A 23,353-nucleotide genomic window follows, 5' to 3' on the forward strand; every position below is an offset into this window, starting at 1 on the left:
TAGTATTTGAAATACGCTTTTTACAAAAGTGAAGGTGACGGGGTGAATTTAAGGGTGGGGTTACTCTCTAACAAAAACCGAAATTGTATAAATTGCATATAAGCATACATTAAAAATTTGGAGACTCTAGCAATAAGGGTGTAGAAGATATAATTTTATAACTGGTTTTCGATAAGGTTTTTTATCGATAAAAAAAGATCGGGATGAGTTAGCGATTTTTAATGATAAACTTGATATGCGCGCTGTAATTACGGACATTTAAAAAAAAATTTGAAGTCTCTAGCTCTTATATCTTCTGAAATCGACGCGTTCATACATACGGACGGACGGACGGACGGACGGACGGACGGACGGACGGACGGACAGACAGACGGACAGGGCCAAATCAACTCAGCTCGTCACCCTGATCAAGAATATATATACTTTGTGGGGTCTGCCACGCCTCCTTCTGCCTGTTACATACTTTTAACAAAACCATTATACCCTGATTTCCCATTTTCAATGGGTTCAGGGTATAAAAAAAAGGAAAAATGAGGAAGAGAACAAAAAGTTGTGCGTCATTTTGTGGTAATTACGCTTATAGCAAGTACAAGTTTTAAGGGCAAGTTAAATGTTGTTACTGGGCTGGGGGTAAATGACTAACACGGGAATACCCTGGACAAAGTGAAGACTGTGTGTATTGCATAAAATTACTTCTCTTATTGGATTTTTATGCTCAATAACATTTTATGCTATTGAGTCGTAAGACAATAAGCTGCTTCAATGAGATAATAAATACTTGAGGAAGAAATGAGAAACAGAAATATATATGTATATTTACCATTGAGTTATGTTATCATTTTATTTGAAATATTATATATACATTATCATATATTATTTATATATTATTTTTATTTTATTTATTATTTTATTTATTTATTTTTTATAAATATTTATGTATGTATATTAAATGTATGTTTTTATTCATGCTCAGCAAATCCCAGTCCAAGTGCTATTCAAGCTCAGTTTTAGGTATTCTAAAGAGTTGTTAGATGCTCAGCCCCTTTCATTAATTAGCTACACCCAAGCCAATTTAATATATCTTGTTATCTGTGAAAACTGCTAAGCCATTTGAAATCCTTAGAATCCATGCACATCTAACCAAGACATTGGTCAACCATGAAATTTGCTGTTTACTCGCACTGCCTGCAGTTGGCTGTTTTCATTATCCTTGACAGCTAATGACAGTTGTATATTGAAGTGTAAACTTTGGCGCAACATCTTAAACGTTAATTAGAAATTAACATTAATGTTTATGATGGCTGGGCGGGTGGATGACTTGGGCGAGCTTCTAAAACTTGTCATCCCAATAACTGTGCTGACCACAGCACGACGCATCGAAGCCTGTCCAAAGTTTTCACAAGTGTCAACTGCTCGGGGGGAGATGCTTAAAAACTGTGGTCTATGCCTCTATGCCGCTCATTAAGATGCCGAGCGGAGGAAGGGAGAAACGGTTCTTTGGTACTGGCAGCGGCACTGGCACCGGCATCGGTCGAGGTCGTTTGATAAACGAAATTACGTTGATTATAGCATACTTCGAGGCGGCCAAGTGAAATATTGCCTGTGACCTTAAAAAGAGCCCCCCGAAAACATTTTTATGCTAGATTAAGCATAATTTTATAATTAGTACGCAGCTGGGCGTGGCTTAGCCTTGAAAAGGGAGCAAAGTAAACGAAAATGTTGACTCCGATGAAATAACATGAAACGAAAAGTTAAAGAAGAAACTTAATTAAAGCAGCTGTCTATTAGTTTTTGCAAACTGCTGAAAATTGTTTAAGAATTTATGCTAATGGTTTCATTTAAGCAGCTTTTAATAGTTGAAAGTTTTAATTTAAACTGTGCTTATTTTAACTTGTGCTTATTTTAAGAAAAATTTATAGGCAAAGCGATGAGAGAGAGAGAGAGAGAGAATACAGAATACAAAAATTATTAGAGACAGACTTAGTTAATTAAAAATATAAATAAAATGAAAATTAGCTAAAATTTCATAAATAAATAATCTTTTATAAAAATATTTAGCTAAAAATAAAATTAGAATTATTTGAAAATTTTTTATTTATGAAATAACATTCTGATTTATTATAGATTTTAATTCTAACCTTTTAATTTACTCAAAATTATTAATTTATAATTTATTATATATTTTTATTAAACAAAATACGTTTGTCTTTCAACCCTATAGAGGGTATATCGTATGGTCGACCTCATACATAAAATTATTCAATTTAAAGTTTTGTTTGTTGACTTTGGCTAAAATAAATTAATTGAAATTTGCATAAAACTGGCTTTTATTACATTTGCCCAAAAGCAAATATTTGTGTAGAACTTTCCATGGCTTCAGTCGCTTATTTAACATTTTACATTTATCTTTTGTGTGCTTCAAACTAATAAAAACATTTCTGATAATTCACACAGACATTGTGTATACTCTAAAGCTGAAATTGTTGCTGCATCGAATTGTTACCAAAAAAAAAAAAAAAAAGAAAAGGTTTTTGTTCACATCGAGTCTGCTGAGCTCTCTTTTGCTAACCTGTTGCAACAACAACTCTCTTTTACAACTCTATTTTGCATTGCTAACCAACACTGGCGAAAAACATTTAAAGTAGTTTCGAGAAGATCGGCGCCTATGAAGAAAAATAATAAAATACGCTCAAAGCAGCCGCGACTCAACAAGAAAGTCAAATTTATAAGTAAGTACAAAATGACGAATATTTATAAAAACAAAAACAAAAAACAAAAAATAGAAAGAAAATAAAAGAAAAAACATGCAGTATACAATATTTAGTAAGGATACATATAAAAACTTAAAAAAATTTTAAATAAAAAATATAATAACAAAAATAATAGAGATGAATAATTTAAAAATATATAAAATCATTTTTAATGTGACAAAAATAAAAATAAAAATAAAAAAAAAATTGGAAAAATTATTAACATAAAAAATATAAAAATATGAAAACAAATAATTATTAAAATTTTATGTTAAAAAAAAAGGACACCAAAATTATATTTTTTTATTTATTTAATTATTTTTTAATGTAAATCGAGGAAATTAATTTAAAAAAAAAATTATCAATTTTGTTTATTTTAATATTTATTATTATTTAATAGATACAATCTTTAAATATATATTAAACAATTAAATTAAATTCATTTTAATTCATTTGAATTTAAAAAATGAATGAGTTTAATAAAATGAAAAATAGTAAAATTACATAAATAATGTTGAATTATAATACATTTAAGAAAATAACAAAATATTTACTTATATACATTAATATGAACACTTCACATTTGCGTCAGCTTAATTATTACATAAAGTAAAAATAAATTTGACCTTTGTCAATTTGCTATGGGGCACCATATCTTGCACCTAAGTACACTTGTTATAGCCTACTTTTATCGCCCACGCACACTTTATGGGCTGTTCCAACCCCTAATTGCATAATGTGCCAACTTTTACTAGAATAGATCAAGTATATAGGATACAGACAGTTACAAACTGGTACTAGATTGATGTGCAATATGTAAAGTTTTCGTTTGATAGACAGCTATAAAAGCAACAACAACAACAAAACTAGACTTGTATTCTAATATAATATTATAAATAAACTCTATTAAAGACAAAGGCAGCGGAAAAAACAACATGCTGGCAACACGGTCATCAAATTCTACCCCCAATGCTCGCTGACAAAGTTGTCTGCAAAACAGCGAGTAAGCCAGTTTGAATAGACGCTGTTAGCCCAGTGAGTCATGGCTCAAAGCCTCCTCAGCTCCACCTGTTCCAGCCGAAGTGCTGCCTGGCTTTGGCTTTGGCTTTGGCTTTTTGTTGCCTTTTGTTTGGTAATAAAATGTCAAAATCGTCTGGCCGGCGCCAAGCTAAATGAAGTAGATTTTGTTGGACAACCCAAACCCAAACCCAACCCAGACCAGCCCCACCTGGCTGACAAACTTGTCCCCTGGGAGGGCCACACGGGGCGTATACGTGTGTACACACTAAACAACATGGTTGCGTATTAATATAATTTGTTATGGCTGCTTCAACATTTTAAATACTTTGCGCAGATTTTCGTGGTCGTGTTTTAATAAGCTTTATCTGCGGCCCATGAAATTTACAGGTAGCCAGCTACCTGTGAGCAAGTGTTGGACAAAGTGTCATGCTTTTTATAGATACTCTGCAGAGGCTAAATAAATATCAATTTAGATTTGCACATTTTATTTACATATATATATGTTTTCATACTTAAAACAAATTCAAATACAATTTTGTAATATATGAATAAATTAATTAATATTTAATTTTTTAAATAATATTTTTTTAAATATAAACATTAATAAATATATATATAAAATTTTACATTGAAATTTTACAAATTAAACAAAAATAAATAAGATCCAAATTTATAATAACAAAAAATTGTTTTCAGAATTAATTCAATAAATGAAATGAAATTAAACTTAAATTAGTCTACAATGCGTATTTTTAAAATAAAAAATATTTCGTATCAACCTTAAAAAATAAAAATAAAAAATATATATGGTAAAATTAATAAAGAAACATATTTCTTGCTTGCCTGTATATTTAAACGTACTTTTTTTTTTAACAGAAAATAATTTTTAGAATCTTTTTTACAGTAAAGGTATTCCATAGTCGAGCTTTTGCTACAATTTGCTTTTTTTATTCCTGTTGCTGCGGTCAGGTGTAATTAAGACTTCAGTTAAAATATATGTGTTTTTGTGGTATTTGTGGACTGTTGATAAATACATATTTATATTTCTCCAATTTACTGGCTAGACGATGAACTGAATAGCAAACAGATAAAAAGGGCGTGTTATTCGATATTTGATATATTTCGTAATAATATATATATTTTTAATGAATTGCACAATCAATCTCCGATTTCATCTTGACAGCCGACCTATTTGATACTAATTTCTAAGCGAGTTTATGAACTTTTTGTGAAAGTGTCAGATTTTCGCATTCATTTTCATTATGGCCATCTGCCAATTTTCGCGCTTTGTGTCAGCTTTTCTACATTTATCTAATATTCTCTCTCTCTCTCTCTCTCTCTCTCTCTGCCTTTCTCCTTGCCTATGTCTCTCAGTTTATCTCAACTTGCTTTTTTGGACACATTGAGTTCATTAATTTTGCTATATGCCGTCACGCTACTTTGACTGTCTCTCTCTCTCTCTCTTTTGCTCTCTCTCTCTCTCGCTCTCTCGAGTAATCTCAGCTAATAGCATTTCAGCTTTGCCAAGCATTTTTAGCACAGCGAAAAGAAAGTCATTTAAGTGCGAAAAGCTTTTGCGAAAAACTTGAGTTGGAGCTGACAGTGGCTGGGGCCCGGTCAAGGGTTTTGTGTGAAAGGCAAAACTGATTTAACTTAACTTAGTTTTCCTTGAGAAGCTGAAGAATTAGTGCATTAGCTGTGCGAATTTGCACTCGGTACTTGAATTTGCATTAGGGGCAAAATTTGTGGAAAATAAGGAAATGCTATAGAAAAGTTGATGAGAGCATTGAGTGTTGGCAGAGAAAGACTTGAATTAACTAAGAAGTGAATATTGTGTAGATAAGATTTCCCTTAGCGAAAGTAATGTGAGGCAAGAAATGCTCGACTAGGATATACTCTGACTTTTTAGCAGAGCTGCCTACATTGAACGCTGGGAATGTACAAAACACCTACTTCTCACCGAATATCTTTGTCTACTGAAATATAAAAGTAAGTTTTAATTGTCTCTTCAATGAAAAACCAAAAGCAGTTTTCTTTCACTTAAATATTCCTTAAGATATTTACACGTTATAACTGTGTAAACCCAAAGAAAAGCCAATTTGTTTATATTAAAATAAAAGCCAGGGGATTTTCGTGCGGTAATCCCCTGGAAATATGCCACGGAAAGCCAGGCACACCAGCCAGCCAGCCAGCCATTCAGTCAGCCAGGCGGCATAAATATCTTAATTTTCGCATTAAGAGCTCGGAGTTAAGCGCATAAAATTCATTGGATATTATATATGATTGCATTAAATATTAAATACATAATGCCAACTGCTAATTAACACAACAGCAGCGACTAAGCCTAGGCCATGCCATATATTTTTTTTTCTTTTTCGACTCGCATAACAATTAATTGGAGTAGATTTCAATTAATTTGGCCATGTTTATGAGCGAGCAAGTATTATTAAATATTTACAATAAAATGCAAACTAATTAAATCTCAATTAAGTTGGCGCTTTGCTCTCATAATTAGATACACGAAAAAAATAATACTAATAATCGTAATAAAATTAGCAGCCAAATTAATTGAAATATATTTCTGAGCAAGTATTCAAGTGAGAGCGGACACTGTGGAGGCAGACGAATACAAATGCAATAAACATGTAAAATGGCAAAAACACTTCAATAAACAGTACTCGAATTGCAATTAAATATTAATAATGAATGCCAATCGAAACACGCAACGCGATGCAAATATCAATATATATTTGACATTTATTGAAACATATATGCATATGTGTGTATGTGTGAGGCAGAATGAGTGCTGATTCAGTTACAATTCAATTATGCGTATGCGCATTTTTAATTAACACTGTTTATTTGCTTTAATTAAAAAGCCTTTTACTGATGCTATGCAACTGCAAAGTGTAAGGGAAAAATCTCTGGCTTCTCCTTGTCGCTCTCACACTCCTTCTCTCTCTCTCTCTCTCTCTCTTTCGTTATGCACTTCTGTTTGCATTTTGTGCGAATTGAGCAGAAATAACTCTAAAGAAATCGTACTGTAAGTTTATTTTATCAAATTTGATTTATTCAAGTGATATGTTATGCCTGTAAATAATATTTATCGTAGTGCTCTGATTGAAATATTAGCACATGGAATATTATTAAGTTTAATTTGTTTCACTGAGGGCCGCTTCTCTGGATCCTGATGCCAACAATTTTCAATCAGAGTCCGTAGCTCCACGCAACGCGGTATCAAATCATCTAAGGGTGGCCGTTCACCCTTCGATGCTTGATTTATCATTGCACATGCGTTTGGATTCTCCATGTGATGAAATGGCTTCCTGCGCGCCATCACCTCCCAGAGAACTGTCCCAAAGCTATAAATGTCGCACTTCTCCGTATACTTGTTTCCAAAGAGAACCTGTGTTTGTATTAAGGTCTCATTAATCGATTTATATGGAACATTGGGATTAGCACAACCTCTGGGGCTATATAAGCGGCAGTGCCACGCTCACACGTCATCAGAGATCTCAGATCCGTCACAGTGCCGAAATCTCCAATTTTCAATTTCTGATAATTTGTGGTTAGTAGTAGATTCTGACTCTTTAAGTCACGATGAATCAGCGGTCTTGGCTTCATGGAATGTATGTGATTAATACCCTATAAATGGAAGTAAGCGCACCATAAAACCGAGTAGATATGTTGTCATATGTTGAATAAGATTGAACCTGAGTAAACTGACTCATCCAGTCTAAGGCCCTTGCCATGGTATACTCATTGTGCTCGTCTCCGTGCAAATAGTTATAGAGAGATCCGCACTCTGCGTAAGATATGACTAAATATACGGAGCCATTGTGATCGCATATACCATATAGTTTAATAATACTCTCATGGTTAGTTCGGGATAGCTGTTTGGCCTCATGTCGGAAATTTATATCTTTCCTATTTTTGTATATTTTGACAGCGACATCATTCTGAAGCCATTTCGCTTTGTAGACTATGCCAAAACTGCCACTTCCAATAGCCTATAGAATCAGAAAAGAATCATCAAGAAACTTATGAGGCAGCAGACAAATTGTCACCTCAATAAATTCAATATCCTCATAATTGATCTGCTCGTAAGATCCAATAATCTTGTTACGGTTGGTATCTGTGCTATATAAATAATATTATTATATAATTTGAAAATTGAAATCAAGAGTAAATCAAGCGCTGATCTCACCAGTGTCTATCAAGATGTACAAACCAAATACACGGATCTGGACGTTTCAGTTCATCCTGATGCCAACAAAGTTCAATAAATTCTTCTATGGACTCCAGTTCCAATTTTCTTATATCACTTAAAGCCGGACGCATGCCTGTAACTGTTTAAATATTACAATAGTTTCTAAGCGGTCTAAAATTGCATACCTTGAATCATTTTCAATAAGCTTTGTGGAAGAACATCCATGAAAGTGTAATAGGGCCTTTTCCGTGCGAGAACCTCCCACAAGATAATTCCAAGGCTATATGCATCACTCTGGTATGTAAATGTTTTTGTTCGAAGCACCTAATGATTTGTACATGCAAATGTATATATTTTATATATTTAGGAGCTGATTGTAATATATACCAACCTCTGGTGCTATATAGGCTACTTCCGAAGTGGACTTCAACATAATTTCAGCGTCGAGAGGACAACAGTAATCACTGATTTTCAACCGTGTGAAATTTTTAAACAAAATCATATTTTGAGGCGATAAAATATAATTCATGAATACATAATTTGATTGCCTTATTATGTTGAGAAAGTAAGCACCCTATAACAGAATATTGAAGAGAGGAGAAATATTAAATATATATTTATATTGCTTTATCACTGTTCCGTTTTGAAATACTTTTCCGATATAAATGATATATCGATAAATGATTTCGATAGCAATACAAACTTTGATATCAGATGTTATATTTATATTAATATACCTCGGCAGCATCTGTAATCCAATTAATCGCACGAGTTACCGAATATTTCCTCTGATCTTCACCATGCAAATAATCGAGCAAAGTTCCACAATCTGAGTAATCTGATATTAAATATACTGACTCGCTACCTATTGAGACGCCATAAATATGTACTAAGTATTTATTATTTAGCTCAATATTCCTTCTTATTTCCTGTACAAATGATTGATTTTGAAGCCATTGATCGGTGATGTCCTTGAATTTTCTGACAGTTTTCTCCTTACCAAACCACATAGCTTTGTAGGAAACACCAAAGGTATCTTCTCTGATTTTCTGTGAATTAAAAGTAATGCAGATTAAACTGAATAAAAAAAATGTTGTATAGAGACTTTAGGATATTAAATCTTAAAACAATACAATCGCATCAGAAAGTAAATGTCAATGTAGATGTTAAGTATTACCTTGCAGATCTTGATATCCTCAAAGTCTACAATTGCTCCGATATTAGCCTTTAATAGTTGATCAAGGCCTGTATAATCCTCTTGTGTGCTGCAATCAAATAGTTGATTTTAACGATCATTTCTTTTAATTGCTTATATTCCGCTCACAGGATGTAATTCAGCGTATGTATGACCTCTTGAATAAAGGGTCTCTTATATGGATTTGAGTCCCAACAGTGTTGAATCAATGTCTTTAAGTCGTCGGTGATTGATATTTTTATATTGTTTATTTTCGGGCGTTCTCCTAAGTAAACAATGATAACAGTAATATGATATATGCTATTATCAATTAAAATACCTTTCAACACCGCCTCAAATATTTCATCCGTTGTGTAATCAGTGTGGTAAAAGGGCTTTTTACGCGTTAATAATTCCCAAAGGGTGATACCTATATTGCATATATCAGTGCTGCCTGTATAATCTATTCTTTGATATCTACGGTTAGTTGCCAACGGTGAATTTTTCTTACATTTACTGGGTAGTACAAGGATCTTTAAGTGGCGATAGTTATTCGTTAACATAAAAAAATTAGGCGTCAAATTATAATTTGTCGATGTGGGATGAATCCATAGATGCAGGTACCTAAAACCCTAAGAATATGTGAATTGAGAAATGCGTTAGATGGGCAAATGCAACTGTTGAAATACCTTTGCTGCCTGATGCATCCAATCGAGGGCATTACGTAATGAATATTCCCTTTGCTCGTCGCCATGCAGCAGTTGCTGCAGTGATCCACAGTCCGCATATTCCAGTAGTAGGTGATCATGGCCAATTTTAGCATATTGGACAACATTCGTATGATTGAGACTAAGCAGCAATTCTGTATCACTTATATTAATATCAAATGCGTTATGTACAAGTGCGACCGAATTTAAAGGCTTCACATTCCATTTGAATCTAACGGCCGTTCCAAAGGCTCCGTAGTTTACAACCTGTAAGATTTCTTGCTCAATCCGAACTGTGCTTTATGATCAACTGAAACGTACCTCTTCGAATGAGCTATCTTGAAATATGTTTGGCATTTCGGCTATCTGATTTTCTTTTGCGTGAGTAATCAGAGAATCAACAGCATATAGAAATTATACAAGAGAAGCAAAGAGTCAACTTTTCGATTTGACAGACTGCTGAGCACTGAAGGTATTGCCGATTTCCTAGAATTATACCCAGGTAGCACAATCTTATCAATCTATTGCACAAATGAATAGCAGTGCAAACTAATAAGAACAGTGAAGTTTGAGTTGGAATTAGAAACTTATGAATTTACGACGAAAAGTATATAGCAATGAATATCTATGCTACTCAAACGTATACACTTTGTAAATATTGAAAAATATTCAGATCGGATGTAGTCTTTGTTGGGCAGAAACCTTTTCTACCGATACACAGTGGGACCATTGTTCATAACGTTCGATCACGTAGACCACAGCTCTAATAAATACTGATGAGATCACGCCAGTTCATGTGGACAGTTAGACAGACAGACGACTCGGCTCGTCAAGAATATATGTACATATATATATGTATATTCTGATTACCCATGCTCAATGGATATACAACTTTAAAGTTCTGAGAAAATTAATATGTTTTTAAAATTAATACAAATATAAAAAATATAATGCAGCCAAAATATATTAGTTCATTTTTTATTCGAATTGTTTTTATTTTTATATATTATTATGTTGCTATAAATATTAAAATAAAATATTTATAATAAAAAGTAAATTATTAATTTTTCTAATATAATTTTTTATTGAGCAAAAAATAATATTTATAACATATTATATGTAATAAATTATAAATATTAGTAAAAATTACTATAAAAAAAAAAAAAATAAATAACTAAATAAATATTTTTTACCTATCATAGGGTATTTTGCTAGTCGAGCCGACCGACGAAGAACTCAAATTAAAATTTTAATTACATAACGGAAGCAAGTCAATTAACGGTGTAAAGTTGGGCGAACCCAAAAGTGTTTGAGCAATCACAAACAAAATGGCCGACACTTTAAAAGCTTTCACCATTAAAAGTTTTTTCTACGAATGTCAGAAAGAGACAGAGAAAAGGAGAATGAGAGCGAGAGAGAGAGAGGGCACAAAGGCTATCAGCGAAGTATAAGCGGATATTGTGAATTATTGTTTACGATGACAAATCACCACAGGGAGTTTATCGCACAAAGTGCAAAAGAGGGCGTGGCAAGTGCAGTCTATAGAAGCATGACTACAGCTAGAGCCCAAAAGGCATTAATCTTTGATGCAGCCGTACGCAGTGCCAGCGCCAAGAGTGCCGGGCCAACAATTCATGAGGGTCTACAAATTGTACTGATGTCCAATAAAGAAGCTGAGCAATGATTCCCTATGTGGCTTAAGATGAAATATGAGCACAAAGTGTAAAGGAAATTTATGTTGAAGTGCCAAGGCAATTGCAATTGCTTGGGCCAATGGAACAGGAACAGTTGGAATAGTTGAAAAGAGAATAAATAGTTTGATGCGTTGCATTAATAGGTTTTCAATAAGAGAGGGTTGATGTGCTTATTACACTAGTCTTGCCGATATATATGTATGTATGTAATATATATAGTATTCAATAAGATTTGCCATTTAATTTTGTATATCGTCAGGGCTGTCGAAAGTGTGGGAAGAATTTTCTAAAATATACGACAATTGTGTCTTAGCTTAGTTGAAGTTTTATTGATTTTTATATGTATTTGCATATTAATATATTTAAATATTTATTTTGTTTATATTTTTCTGCTACAATCCTTTGTTTTGTCAATTTAAGCACAATTCTAGTTGTTTTTCTTGAGTTTAGGATTTTGCTGCAATACGCAACGCATTAATTATGCATGCAGCTCGAATTTTACTTGCAAGCAGAAAGACTCAAGAGCAGAGACAGAAAAGGAAATACATATACACTTAAAGACAAAGAGAGAGTGAGAGAGACAGAGAGGGGAGAGTGAAACTGATAGCTGTGGCTAGTTTTTGGCTAAAATGCTTGCCATGTTCACACGTTGCACAGCCAACGGGGCGAAGAGTTATGCCATGTTTGCTAGCCAAACAAGACCACATAGTTTCAGGCAGGTAAACCTCATACAGCCATCGGAGTCCAGCCCAAGCACCCTGACCGTTAACTGCCGTTGGCTGTCATCATTTGCATAGCAAATATGTTTCTCTGACCAAAGCAAATGGCATACAAATACGAACATCTATATATGTATGTATATATTTATGTGGATATTCAATTGTATTTCGTTTAGTTATTATGTGAAAATTTGCCAACACTAGATGGAATTGTATTAATAATTCGTATTATTTATGCAAATGGCAAAAACAGCTACGTAATCACATATGCAACAGACTGGGCCATAGGGAAAAGCTCATCCATAATCGAGTTGTCTAGATTGTTGTTTGCTACGATTCAAGCCAAATTGTTGCTAACATTTAATGTTGGGGGCAAAACTATGTTTATCTGCTTTGGGCCTAACTTGATTTGCGTCTAATTCGATTGCAATTTGGGCAGACTAATCGTCTAATCGAATTGTTTGAGTCAGAAAAAAAAGGGAAATACATATGGTATATACATACACATACATGCTGATATCAAAAATTTGGTATTTTACCAAGTTATCTTAAAGTTATATTAAAGTCAAAAGCCGAAGAGCTATAAACATATATTATCTATATGTATATATGTATAATATTCTGTATGTTTGTGTATAACTCAATATTTCGCCGTTTTCCTTTCAATTGAGAATGCATAAATTTAATTAATTTCATGTTTCATGTTTTTTGTTTATATTGAACAAGTCTTTAAAATTGTTTTCAGTGCAAACAATAGGAGTAAATTATGCAAACAGTGATTGTGAAATATGCACTGATGCGTGGAACCGATAAACGAGAGAGTCAAACACTATTATAATATGTTTCAAAATATTTAAAGTATTCAATTAAATTATGCACTCAATCCAACTAGCAAAAAACAAGAATCAAAGTTCATTAAACAGATGAAAACTCTAGCGAGGGAGGAAGCAGGGGGGAGCTGTTTGAAAGCTGTTGAAACAGATAGCAAAAATAACAAACAAAAATTCAATTGCTGGGCAAAAAGCACGCACAAAAACCAAAAGCCGTAGGAATGGAAACAGCAACTGCATTTTGAGTTTTCCAGTTAACCTCAAAAAAAAAAAAAAAAAAAAAAAAAAAAAAAATATATATATATATATATATATATATATATATATATATATATATATATATATATATATATATATATATATATATATATATATATGTATATATATATTTATTTATTTTTCTTATTTTTCATATTTAAATCCGTTAGCCATCTGCATATCACTTCTCGTTTCGTGAAGTATTTACCATACGAGTATATCTCTTATACAATATATTATTTTCATTATTTATTCATGAGTGAACACTTCAAAAAGAATTCCATTAGATATTACTTGTGCGTATTTTTTAACAAATAATTTCGTATACCCTAGTGGTTAATATTCGTGATTCTTTTAGACAGTCCAAAACTGTTATTAAATTATTTATTTTACATTTCATAAATTCGCTTAATAAAGGAATGTATTCCTTACATTAAATTAATTAAAATACCAGCAATATATCAGACATATATAGAGCGAAAAATTAAGTAACAGCAACGTTTTCAAAAATCCTAATCTTAATTTCTAAACGCACATAATTATTATGTGAGGGAAGCGGAATATGGATGGGGACTTCGAATTTTAATTTTTTTTTTTTTTTTTTTTTTTTTTGGGAGCAATGCGGTCAACTTTTATCTCCACACTTGGTGCAGCATTTTATTTATGGTTACGGTAGGATTAGCATAGAATGGCATAGAGTGCAGATGGCTATAGGAGTGAGGGAGAGAGAAGCGGATCGAGCATGCACAATGTGAAGCTGACAATTTTATTATTACCATGCATAATATGGAGAGCATATCCTGCTGCTGTGCTGCTGCTGCAACTGCTGCTGCTGTTAGCCTGGTGCTGATTGCGCATTCAAGTGAGCTACCAAAAATGCCAAAAGGGGCTTTGATTGGCTTGGTTAGAAATGGGAGCAGCAAGCAGAGCGAGTGTTGGGGATTTTTTGTATCTGTGTAAGCCACAAAATTGCATTGTGGTCAAACAGGAGTCTCAGCCCTGGGCAAGCGCATGTTTTTGCATACGGCCAGGATTTTGAAAGGCTTATAGCAGCAGCAGCAGGAGCAGCAGCTGGCACAGGATGTGGCTTGCCGGCACTCAAAGGGGGTTTAAAGCCAAAATATTTTCATTGAACGCATAATTTTCACACATTTGCTAAAGTGAAGCCTGTGTGGGTGTGGGTGTTTGTGTGTGTGTTTCTAGTGCTCTCCTTCCACACTCATATCTCACTCTGCCTGTCCAATATACATTTCCATGTCTTTTTATTTATGCCTACCTTTGCTTTTGTCCCTTCGCATTACTTTGATATAATTGTATAAAATATTTATGCATTCGCCTGTGTTCGATGGGTTTCTCGGTACTCTGAGCTCTGTGCCTGACAGCCTAAAGAGAGATTTATTAGATTTGGAGCACTATATTGCCCTTAAAGCAGACTATCTGAGCTTTGAAGCCGTTGCTTGGAATCTTTACTGAGAGAATTTATAAGTGAATATTAAGTTGTCCACATAATATATAGTTAAAGATGCATTTTATAAACTTGGATAAATATGAATATCAAAATATGTTCTTGGTACTTATAATACATGATCAATAAATATATAATCTCCTTCTCACTAATACCCTAACTAGCATATATTCCAAATGTATCTCTAGCACCTGAAATAAAAGATTTTCTTTACGCCGCAAATAATTTTGGATCGAATTCAGCAATATGATATAAAAATATACAACAAATCTTTTTGCTACAAATATCTTTCATCTCATTGCTGTACCAAATTGGCTATATATATAAAACATATATACTCGTGTATATTTTCGCTTCTATGGAAATCCCTCACACACTTCAGTTAATCAATCACGTAGAGCAAATATTTCGGACAGCAGAAGGTGGGCCGCAGAGTTCAATCGGGTTTCTCAATATGGTTAATTAGTTGTTGTCAGCAGCTCGTTAGGCGACACTGAGACTTGAGAGGCATTCACCTTAACCTTAACAGCGATGGCCAGCCGCAAATGTTCACGCACAGATGAGGCGACACATTGACGTGTGGTGGGGCGGGGGAGGGCATAGTTTTAATTACACACGATCCAACACGCCCACACACAGACGTACCAGCAGCGCCCCTTCTCTCTCAAGGGAGGGCTACAACGGTACCTGCATGTTGGCGGCTAATAAACCTAACAGCCTTTGGCCATAAAACAATCTTGGCTCGAAGTGGACACGAAACACGAATGGCTGACATATCGAGGTATTGGCTAAATGAGGGGGACACAAGTGGACAAATGGGGGCGGGGCGGGTCATGGCGGGGCAGGGGTTGGGGCTTGATGGCTATGGAAACGCAGCAATTTGAACGCTCATAAAACTGAACGGCGGCAAATGGAAAACGGGGTGGCAATTGCCAAAGGCAAGCCAAACTTCACAGTTGTTCAGCAACGGCAACAGCAACTAGAACAAATACAAATCACATAGGTATAGGTATATACATATATATATATATATATATATATATATATATATATATATATATATATATATATATATAATTTTTGTATATAGACAAAGCCCCTTACATTATTTACCAACGTTCGTAGCTGAAACTTAATTTGCGAAAAGAAAAATCGATAGATAGTATTTATTTCAGTGTAATTACAATTCAACTGGAATGTCATTTGTTATTTATAAGTCACGCTCTCCGCTTTATGGGACTTTTGCAAGTGTTTCTAGTTTGATGCATAAAAGTTTGGGAAGTTTTTACGCAGCACAAAATGTGTTGAATTAGCGAGGGAGACAGAATGAGAAATATACATATGTATGAATAGATAGAGAGAGCTGCAGATGCTATAGCGATAGAAGAGGTGGAGATTTAGATATTTCTATTTCTATTCTATTGAAAGAGATATATAGAGATATAGACATCTAAATGGACAGAGTATGATAGTGTGACAGAGAGTGAGAGAGAAAGAAAAAAAAAAGAGATAGAGTGAAAGTGAGAAAAAATTAGAGCGAGATAGTGAGAGAGAGGGACAGTAAGAGAGAAAAAGAAAGAGAAGCTATGAGAAAGCGAGAGAGTGTGAGACAGAGAAAAATTGAGAGAGTAGCTCATTCTCTCACTTCAAAGAGCACGAAAGACATTCAGTGAAAAGAAATGGGCACAACAAGAAGGAGACAAAGAGATACAAATATAAATACAGATATAGAGATAGAAAAAGCTAGATCGTGATAGAAAGAGATAACTAAAAAGATATGTAGTAAGACATATAGAGATAGAGATAGACAGAGAAAAGACAGACTTGGTAGAGCTATTCTGACTCAAATAGAGATTCTGTAGTTGTGAAGCCTTCGGGCCTTAGACTGACATGCAGTTCAGTCTGTGTAATCCAAATAATGTCAGGCAAACACAGAGTAAAATACTTTCCATTGTGTTCCTTAAGTTCTTTGCTGCTAGGCAAGCTGTGACATCTGCACAATTTATATATGCTTTATTTTGCTATATCTTAGAGCTAACCTCAAGATAAAACGTAATTAAAATTCGCGCAAGGATATTTAATCCTTGTCAGCAGGAAGTGGCCAGCTCTAAATGAAATAAAGTCTACACTCTTCCTGCTACACTCTTTGGTGTGTGTGTGTGTGTGTGTGTGTTGGCCTGCTCAGGCATAATTTAAGCCCGACTATGTTAAGCCGGTCGGATAGTTAATCAGACGGGCAACGAGCGACTGCCAGAGACACGTAACATCCGACCACTTCCACTCCGACGCCTCCTGCTCCTGCTGCTAGCTCATTTCGTACTAGTCTAAAATTATCTTGGCCATGTTGTTGCTGTAGCAGCAACAGCAACAGTAGCGGCAGCAGGAGCAACAACACGCACATGGCTAGTGAAATGTTGTTGAAATGTCAGTGACACTTTTAGCGTTTGTTATGGCAACGTCATGACGTTGCAAACCTCGCCAGAAGTTGCAACATTAAAATTTGTTGCCCGGCTGCGATAAACAGGCAACAGCACAGACAAATGTTGAACAGCCGAACAAAGTCTTCCTACTGTCTCCCTTTATCTTCAGCTCTCTCTCTCTCTCTCTCTGTGTGTCTCTTTCTCTGGCTGGCATTTTAATGCATCCTCATCCGCATCCGTTAAACGCATTCGCATTTCAAATTGCTCTGAACAATGAAATTTTGTTGGCATTTGGTCGTTGCCTTTTGCTTGTTGCAAATTGCCAGTTGCCAGTTGCCAGTTGCCAGTTGGTAGTTGGTCGTCTCTGTGGCATTATGATGACAACATGTCCTTGAATGCAGCTTCTGTTGTCGCCTTCAATGTTTTCTCATCTAGATAAATGAAAGAGTGTATATGCATACATATGTATATGCATATTTATTTTTATATGTGCTGTGGCATAAAATGCAATGGTTACCACAAAATATTGTATTCATTGCAGTTAAGAATGACAATGCCCAACTAAAAGATACCCGGATTAGAATACTCCAACAACAACGAACACTCCTCTTACAATTTCTCTATCCACATAGACTCTGCCATTTAGTTTTTCAGAACAATTTCTCAATAATTAAATGAACGTGTTAACAGTTTGCTTTTAGCCAGAAGCAATTCAATTGATTGGAGCTTAATTGTTTAATTATTTAAAGAAGTAGTATAGATGAGTGATTCAGATGAGATTAGATTCATTATCAACTATCTTAATTAACTCAGCATTGAAGTGCTTGCGTAGAAACATTTAGCGTAGAACAGCAACATATGGATTCTCTTATCGATAGTCGTGCATTACGATATATTTAGTGATGTGTGTTCGGTAAAAGCTTGTATCTCTATGAAGTTCGCATTTATTGTTTCAGTTCTACAGTTTCCTTTAGAAACGAAAGAAATTAAAACAAAAAGCTTTAAAAAGGCAATTAGGATTAAATAAACTGATTCATAGAAATATTTAAAAATAAAATTTAATTAATTAATGTTGTTTCATAGATAAATCAAATGACAACAAACTATCAAATGTGAATAAAATAAAAATTTATGTATAAACAAATATATTCTTTATTAAAAAAAAGTATATTTAATAAATAATCTTATTTATTCAAATATAAATTTAAAATATGTCTTTTTGTGCTCTATAATTTAATATACTTATGGTTAAATAATAATAATATAATGACTTCAATATCATAAATTTATTTTTTAGCCGTCGTTGATCGCAATCAGAAATGTTTAAATTAGGAATTCATTGAAACATCTCAATAATGATTCTTTAAGCATCTCACAGCCACAAAATTTAAAGCCTAATCTTATATTCTAAATGAAAAATTGTTCATTGGATATTTCATTAAAAAGCCAGAATGTTGTTTTAGGTATAAAAGTGAAGTAAAAATGAGAAAATAAAGCTAAAAGCAGCTAATTAGCTATGCAATTGGCAGCAGCCAAAAAGTTGGCAAAAACAGGCCCCAAAAAGAACAAAAGCAACGCAAGACAAACAACAACAAAACAAACGGCGAACACAAATAAACAGACAAATCAAGCCACCCAAAGGGAACAATGGAAAAGTGCTTCAAGTGCTAAAAAATAGAAAGGAAGTGTATTATTATTTGCAACAGTTAACAAAAAGCCCGCATGCAGCCACAACATACAGGGGCGGAACAGGGGAAAAGAGGGTGTGACGGGCGGGGAGGGGGGCGCTGAACAGGAGGCATTGTGTATAGAAGTCAGACAACCTGTACAGTGTGCAGAGTAGACCCGTATTTGAGGGTCCTGTGATTGCCATCTTAATTTGGAGCAGACAAGTTCATCAGGCATTAATATACCCTGTAAAATGGGGCAAGCAATTGGAGAGGTATTACGTTTAGAATTGAGCAATAGCCTAAGAATGGAGCTTAACAATTGAAATTTATGTAACTATGAACTGGGAAAGTTCTTTAAAATAGCCAAGTATTAATACCCTGTATTCTATTAAAAAAGCGATTCTATTTTAAACTACCTTTAAATAAGTTCATATATATTTTTGAAGGCTGAGTGGAATGTGATATTTAGATTATATTAAAAAAATATTAGATCTCTTGGAAAATTCCAATTTACAGGAAATCTATAATCCTAATATACTTCTTCACCTTTCTACTCGACTTAACTTTAATTGAAATGCAATGCACAAATGCTGGGCGTGTCTGCGCCCAATTTCAGCCATCGAAATAAGCTGCTGACTGCGCACGTATGGCGCAAGGCAGCGAGACCCAAGCGAAGGCAACGCAAAGCAAACAAAACAAAGCGAAGGATGTAGAAGGGGAGAAAAAGAAACTAAAGCATACTTACTGCCGCTTAATGAAGGAAACGGCATAAAAGCAACTGTTCTTAGCTCGCCCCATCAAGAACTCAAGAGGGAGAGAGAGAGAGAGAGTGAGAAGGAGTGAGTGAGAGAGGGGCAAACACTCGAGGTTTGACGGGGACTTTTAACCGACGCGTCAAGAATAGAAACCTAATTTTTCAGCTGAATATGACGCCGGTTTGAGATTGAGAAAGAGAAAAAACCAAGGGAAATAAAGAACTGTTGCTAATTTAGCGTTAGGTGTGGGAGAAAAAGTGTAAAGAGGGAGACAGAGAGAGAGAGAGAGAGAGAGAGAGAGAGTAGAGAGGGCGAGAGTGGGCTAGCAAATGCTGCTATTAAAATGCCCTGGGTGAGGGGCAGCGTTTAATTGAGTATGACTTGATAAGATGTGAGGGCAAATAGCTAAGTAAAGGTTGCTTTAACAGGTAAAAGGTCGCCTAAAATAGATAGCAGAGTAGGGCTATGCGTTTTGCCTGTTGATTATATAATACCAGCTGTGGATAGATGAAGAACACCTTGTTAATGAGCCCCTACGATGCTTTCTGGTTTGCATCTTTATTTAATACGTGTTTAGAGTCTCCAAATTGTTCCGTTCTCTTAATCAGATTACCAGAGGCTATAATTAGAACCAGAATATTTTCAGGAATATAGCTTGATCCTAAAAAAAATATACATAATAAAAATATTAAGTGAAAAAAATATAGAAATGATAAACATCGAGAAAAATAGAGAATAGATGATAAGAAATCGGAAGAAAATAATCGAAAAAAAAGAGCAAATGAGAAAAACAATATTGAAAATAAAGAAAAAAAAGAGCGGAAAAATAAGAAGAAAAAAAATTAGAAAATAATTCTTCTTCATTCCTGAATAAATTGATCTATTTCCAAATAATTCCCATTGAATAAATTTAAACCCATACATTATAAACCATTATCTAAAATTCGAATTACTTCACATAATTATTATTAGTTCTCTTTTTCAGTTGCTCAATCATTCGCCATAAAAAAAATTAAAAATTATTTAAAAATTAGAGTGGATCAGACCCTTGCTTAAATGCTTAAATGTACAAACATTTGCAGTCTTCAATCCTCATTTAGCTTGCATGGGCGAACGCTGCCATGCCCCAAAGCCATTTATAGCAACTCGCAGCCATAATCTAGCAGTAAACTGCAGCCCATAATTATATTGCAATCATCATTAGATTAAACAAATTTCGCACTGCTGTTGCTTTGCTTTGCTCTGGCGCTTTTGTTGCTGTTACAATGGCGCTTGATAAGCCGCGCAAACAGTTTATTGACTTATGCTAATGCAAACCAAATGGCCCAGGGCCCAGGCGAGTGTTAACAACAAAAAGCCACAAAAAATCAATAGTGCAGTAGCCTCTGCACAAAACTGTTTTTGATATATGCATGGACTATATATACTATATATAGCGCCATATATCTAGACTTTAGTTAGCCGCATTCCCAAGGTGATAAACTGCAGTAGGGTAGCAAAAGAGAAAAAACAACTTGAAACACCCTGTCATTTCAAGCTACCCCTTGGAGGCCATTCATGTTGAGTCCGCTGACTTTTTCAACCCTTTAACAACGTAAGAAAGGAAACAGCGGAAAAAAAGTTGGAAACACGTCACGTTACTGCGTCATTTGCAGTTGTTGCAATGCGATACCTGGTCGGCCACCTAATGTGCCGCCACTATGTACCTGTTAAGTATATATATATACATATATGTTTGTATGTATGTACGTCTTGCTGTCTGGGCCAAGGCGCCAGGCTTCATTTGGCGACGTCGCGCACAGTTTGCTACGATGTACTTTGGGGCTGAGTCTAGGGCTGGAGCTGGGGCCGTTGCCGGGCAGGCCAAGGAGTCGATTAGCTGCACGTGCAGACAACATTTGCTTATGCAATCGCCCAGAAACTAGACAGAAGAAAAAACAACTGAGAAGTCAAGTGGCGCAGCAAAGAAACATATATATATGTATATAGTAGACAAAAACTATGTTCTACTGTCAGTTTTAATATTAAAATAATAAAAAAAAAATAAGCAAGAATGTTGCTGGCGCACGAATGCATAATACAGATTCACGGTCTGAATATCAACTCAAATATTTTATACTTTTTACATTATTTACCTCAATTCTCATTCATCACTCTACTCCTTTAACTTGACTAAAAAAATAAATAAAAATACAATTATAGGCTTTATTAGAATACTTAATTCTATACAAGTTATCGAAAAAAGTAAATAAATAAAAATATATTTAAAAAATACACATTAAATAAAATACATAAAAATATAAGAGTAATTTGACCTAAAAAATAAATAAAATTAACTGAAATAAATCAAAATATCATAAAATTTTTACTAATAATAATTAGTTATAAATTGGACATATATTACGATTTCCTAAACTTTTCAAGACTCTTATATAATCGATTATTTTTCATCGAAACTTAAAGTCTATATAGCTCTAAGGGCAGACATTTTAGTTTAAAAGCCAATATACCCTTTTTATTACTTTATGAAGTAGTAGAAAACAGAAATTGTGGGATATTGCAGAGGATGTTATTTATTTCTTTGCATTCAAATGCGAACGTTCAAAATGTGACGGGCAGTAATACAAATTTGTGTTCCAATTCCAACGTTCCCATTCCTCAATAAAGTTTAATTTACCCATTTTTAGCAGAGTTGCGTTGCGATTTTTAGCATTTAAATGTCAATGATTCATTAAGCTTAAGAATCAAAACCTTTTTTTTTTTAATTACAAAAAAAAAGTTTTTTACAGACTCTAGTCTTTAAGAAAGTAAAGCTCATGAAACTGCCCTGCAGCTAAATCTTGTCCATGTGTTCAGAATTCCACAAGAACTTTTGCAACTGTGCTCCATCTCGTGCTGGCGCTCTTCCTTCACACAGCATCTTGAGCAAGTTTTTCCAACAATAAGTGCTGGATTTTACGCTCTTCTTCTTATTGCTTTTACTTCAACTTGCACTTCGTCTGCGTCTGGGTCTGATTTTTCTTCTGTTTCGTCGTCATCTTTTGGAAGCTGTCGCTCTGCTCGCTCTCTTATCATAGACGTTGCATTCTTCGAAGCGTGTTACATTGCGTAAAAGTTGTGCCTCGCTATCTGGCGGAAGGCGGCTTGCTTATGCAAAATGTTGGCCAACAGCGGCAATAAAGTTTACCCAAAACATCTGCGTCAACTACAGTTCAACTTCTATATAATGAATTCCGATTGCAAAGCCCAAATTTTCACACAAATGCGATTACTAAAGTTTTTTTTTTTAGCGCAAAAGTTTCATTTTGCTGTTAAGAAATAAAAATGGGCGAATTCCTAGCCATTTTCTGTTGGGTATTATAGAGTTCGTGTTCAAGAAGTGCGACTGTAGTTTAGAAATGGAATATTTAGAGAGCTTAAGGGCTTAATTACTAAAAGTTTTAGTGTTTAATTAGAGCAGTGGGTTGTCCCTAAAAGATTTCGACTTAGGTTTAGTATTGAACTATTTAGAGCTAGAAATTTTATTGCTTACTTTTAATTGTTTTTATGCATAAGAAGTGAGGAATGACTAACCTCTGCACAGACTACTGGGTATCTCTTAGTTAGACAATGCCATTCTCCCTTCTTACCATGAAGCCCTTGCCCATTTCAGTTACCACTTAAGATTGCCAGCATCTGCAT

The 23,353-nt window shown here is 34.3% G+C and overlaps 2 protein-coding genes across 11 annotated transcripts in view; one reads left to right on the forward strand and one right to left on the reverse strand.

Annotated features, from left to right (window-relative positions):
* The window catches only part of stai (stathmin), a 96,539-nt gene that overhangs the window by 56,730 nt on the left and 16,456 nt on the right, over window positions 1-23,353 (forward strand). For 2 of the 5 annotated variants that reach the window (XM_089464438.1, XM_089464439.1), the window contains exon 2: window positions 2,646-2,729. The exons of 2 other annotated variants lie outside the window; for them this stretch is intronic. In XM_089464438.1, coding sequence (XP_089320564.1) covers window positions 2,646-2,729 — 84 coding nt within the window. Of the gene's footprint in view, window positions 1-2,642; window positions 2,730-23,353 lie in introns of all 5 variants that reach the window. One more of the 5 variants, XM_089464436.1, reaches the window with a different exon arrangement.
* Window positions 6,805-10,340, reverse strand: LOC108609971 (uncharacterized). 6 transcript variants are annotated; one of them, XM_089464408.1, is made up of 14 exons: window positions 10,183-10,340; window positions 9,844-10,128; window positions 9,666-9,786; window positions 9,495-9,584; window positions 9,305-9,440; window positions 9,158-9,245; window positions 8,718-9,029; window positions 8,372-8,554; window positions 8,166-8,304; window positions 7,978-8,119; window positions 7,838-7,910; window positions 7,484-7,780; window positions 7,236-7,415; window positions 6,806-7,176 (listed from the first exon to the last, which is right to left on the reverse strand). In XM_089464408.1, exons 1-14 carry the CDS (start codon window positions 10,216-10,218, stop codon window positions 6,874-6,876), a joined length of 2,385 nt encoding a protein of 794 aa, XP_089320534.1. In that variant the 5' UTR covers window positions 10,219-10,340; the 3' UTR covers window positions 6,806-6,873. The 6 variants fall into 6 exon arrangements, with proteins under 6 accessions (XP_089320533.1, XP_089320531.1, XP_017857256.2 ...); XM_089464407.1 differs by having other exon boundaries at window positions 6,805-7,176; window positions 9,305-9,584; XM_089464406.1 differs by having other exon boundaries at window positions 6,807-7,176; window positions 9,495-9,786.

The sequence above is a fragment of the Drosophila arizonae genome, chromosome 3 (genome assembly GCF_054131065.1).
Source record: "Drosophila arizonae isolate 15081-1271.41 chromosome 3, UAZ_ARI_1.0, whole genome shotgun sequence".
NCBI lineage: Eukaryota > Metazoa > Arthropoda > Insecta > Diptera > Drosophilidae > Drosophila > Drosophila arizonae.

What these genes read in the sequence shown, in the direction of transcription:
- LOC108609971 (XM_089464404.1), bottom strand. Translation starts at nt 10,218, where the DNA reads ATGCCAAACATATTTCAAGATAGCTCATTCGAAGAG. An exon ending in GGATGCATCAGGCAGCAAAG is followed by an intron (nt 9,787 to 9,843) that starts GTATTTCAACAG and finishes ACATATTCTTAG; the next exon opens with GGTTTTAGGTACCTGCATCT. An exon ending in AGGATATTGAATTTATTGAG is followed by an intron (nt 7,781 to 7,837) that starts GTGACAATTTGT and finishes CTGATTCTATAG; the next exon opens with GCTATTGGAAGTGGCAGTTT.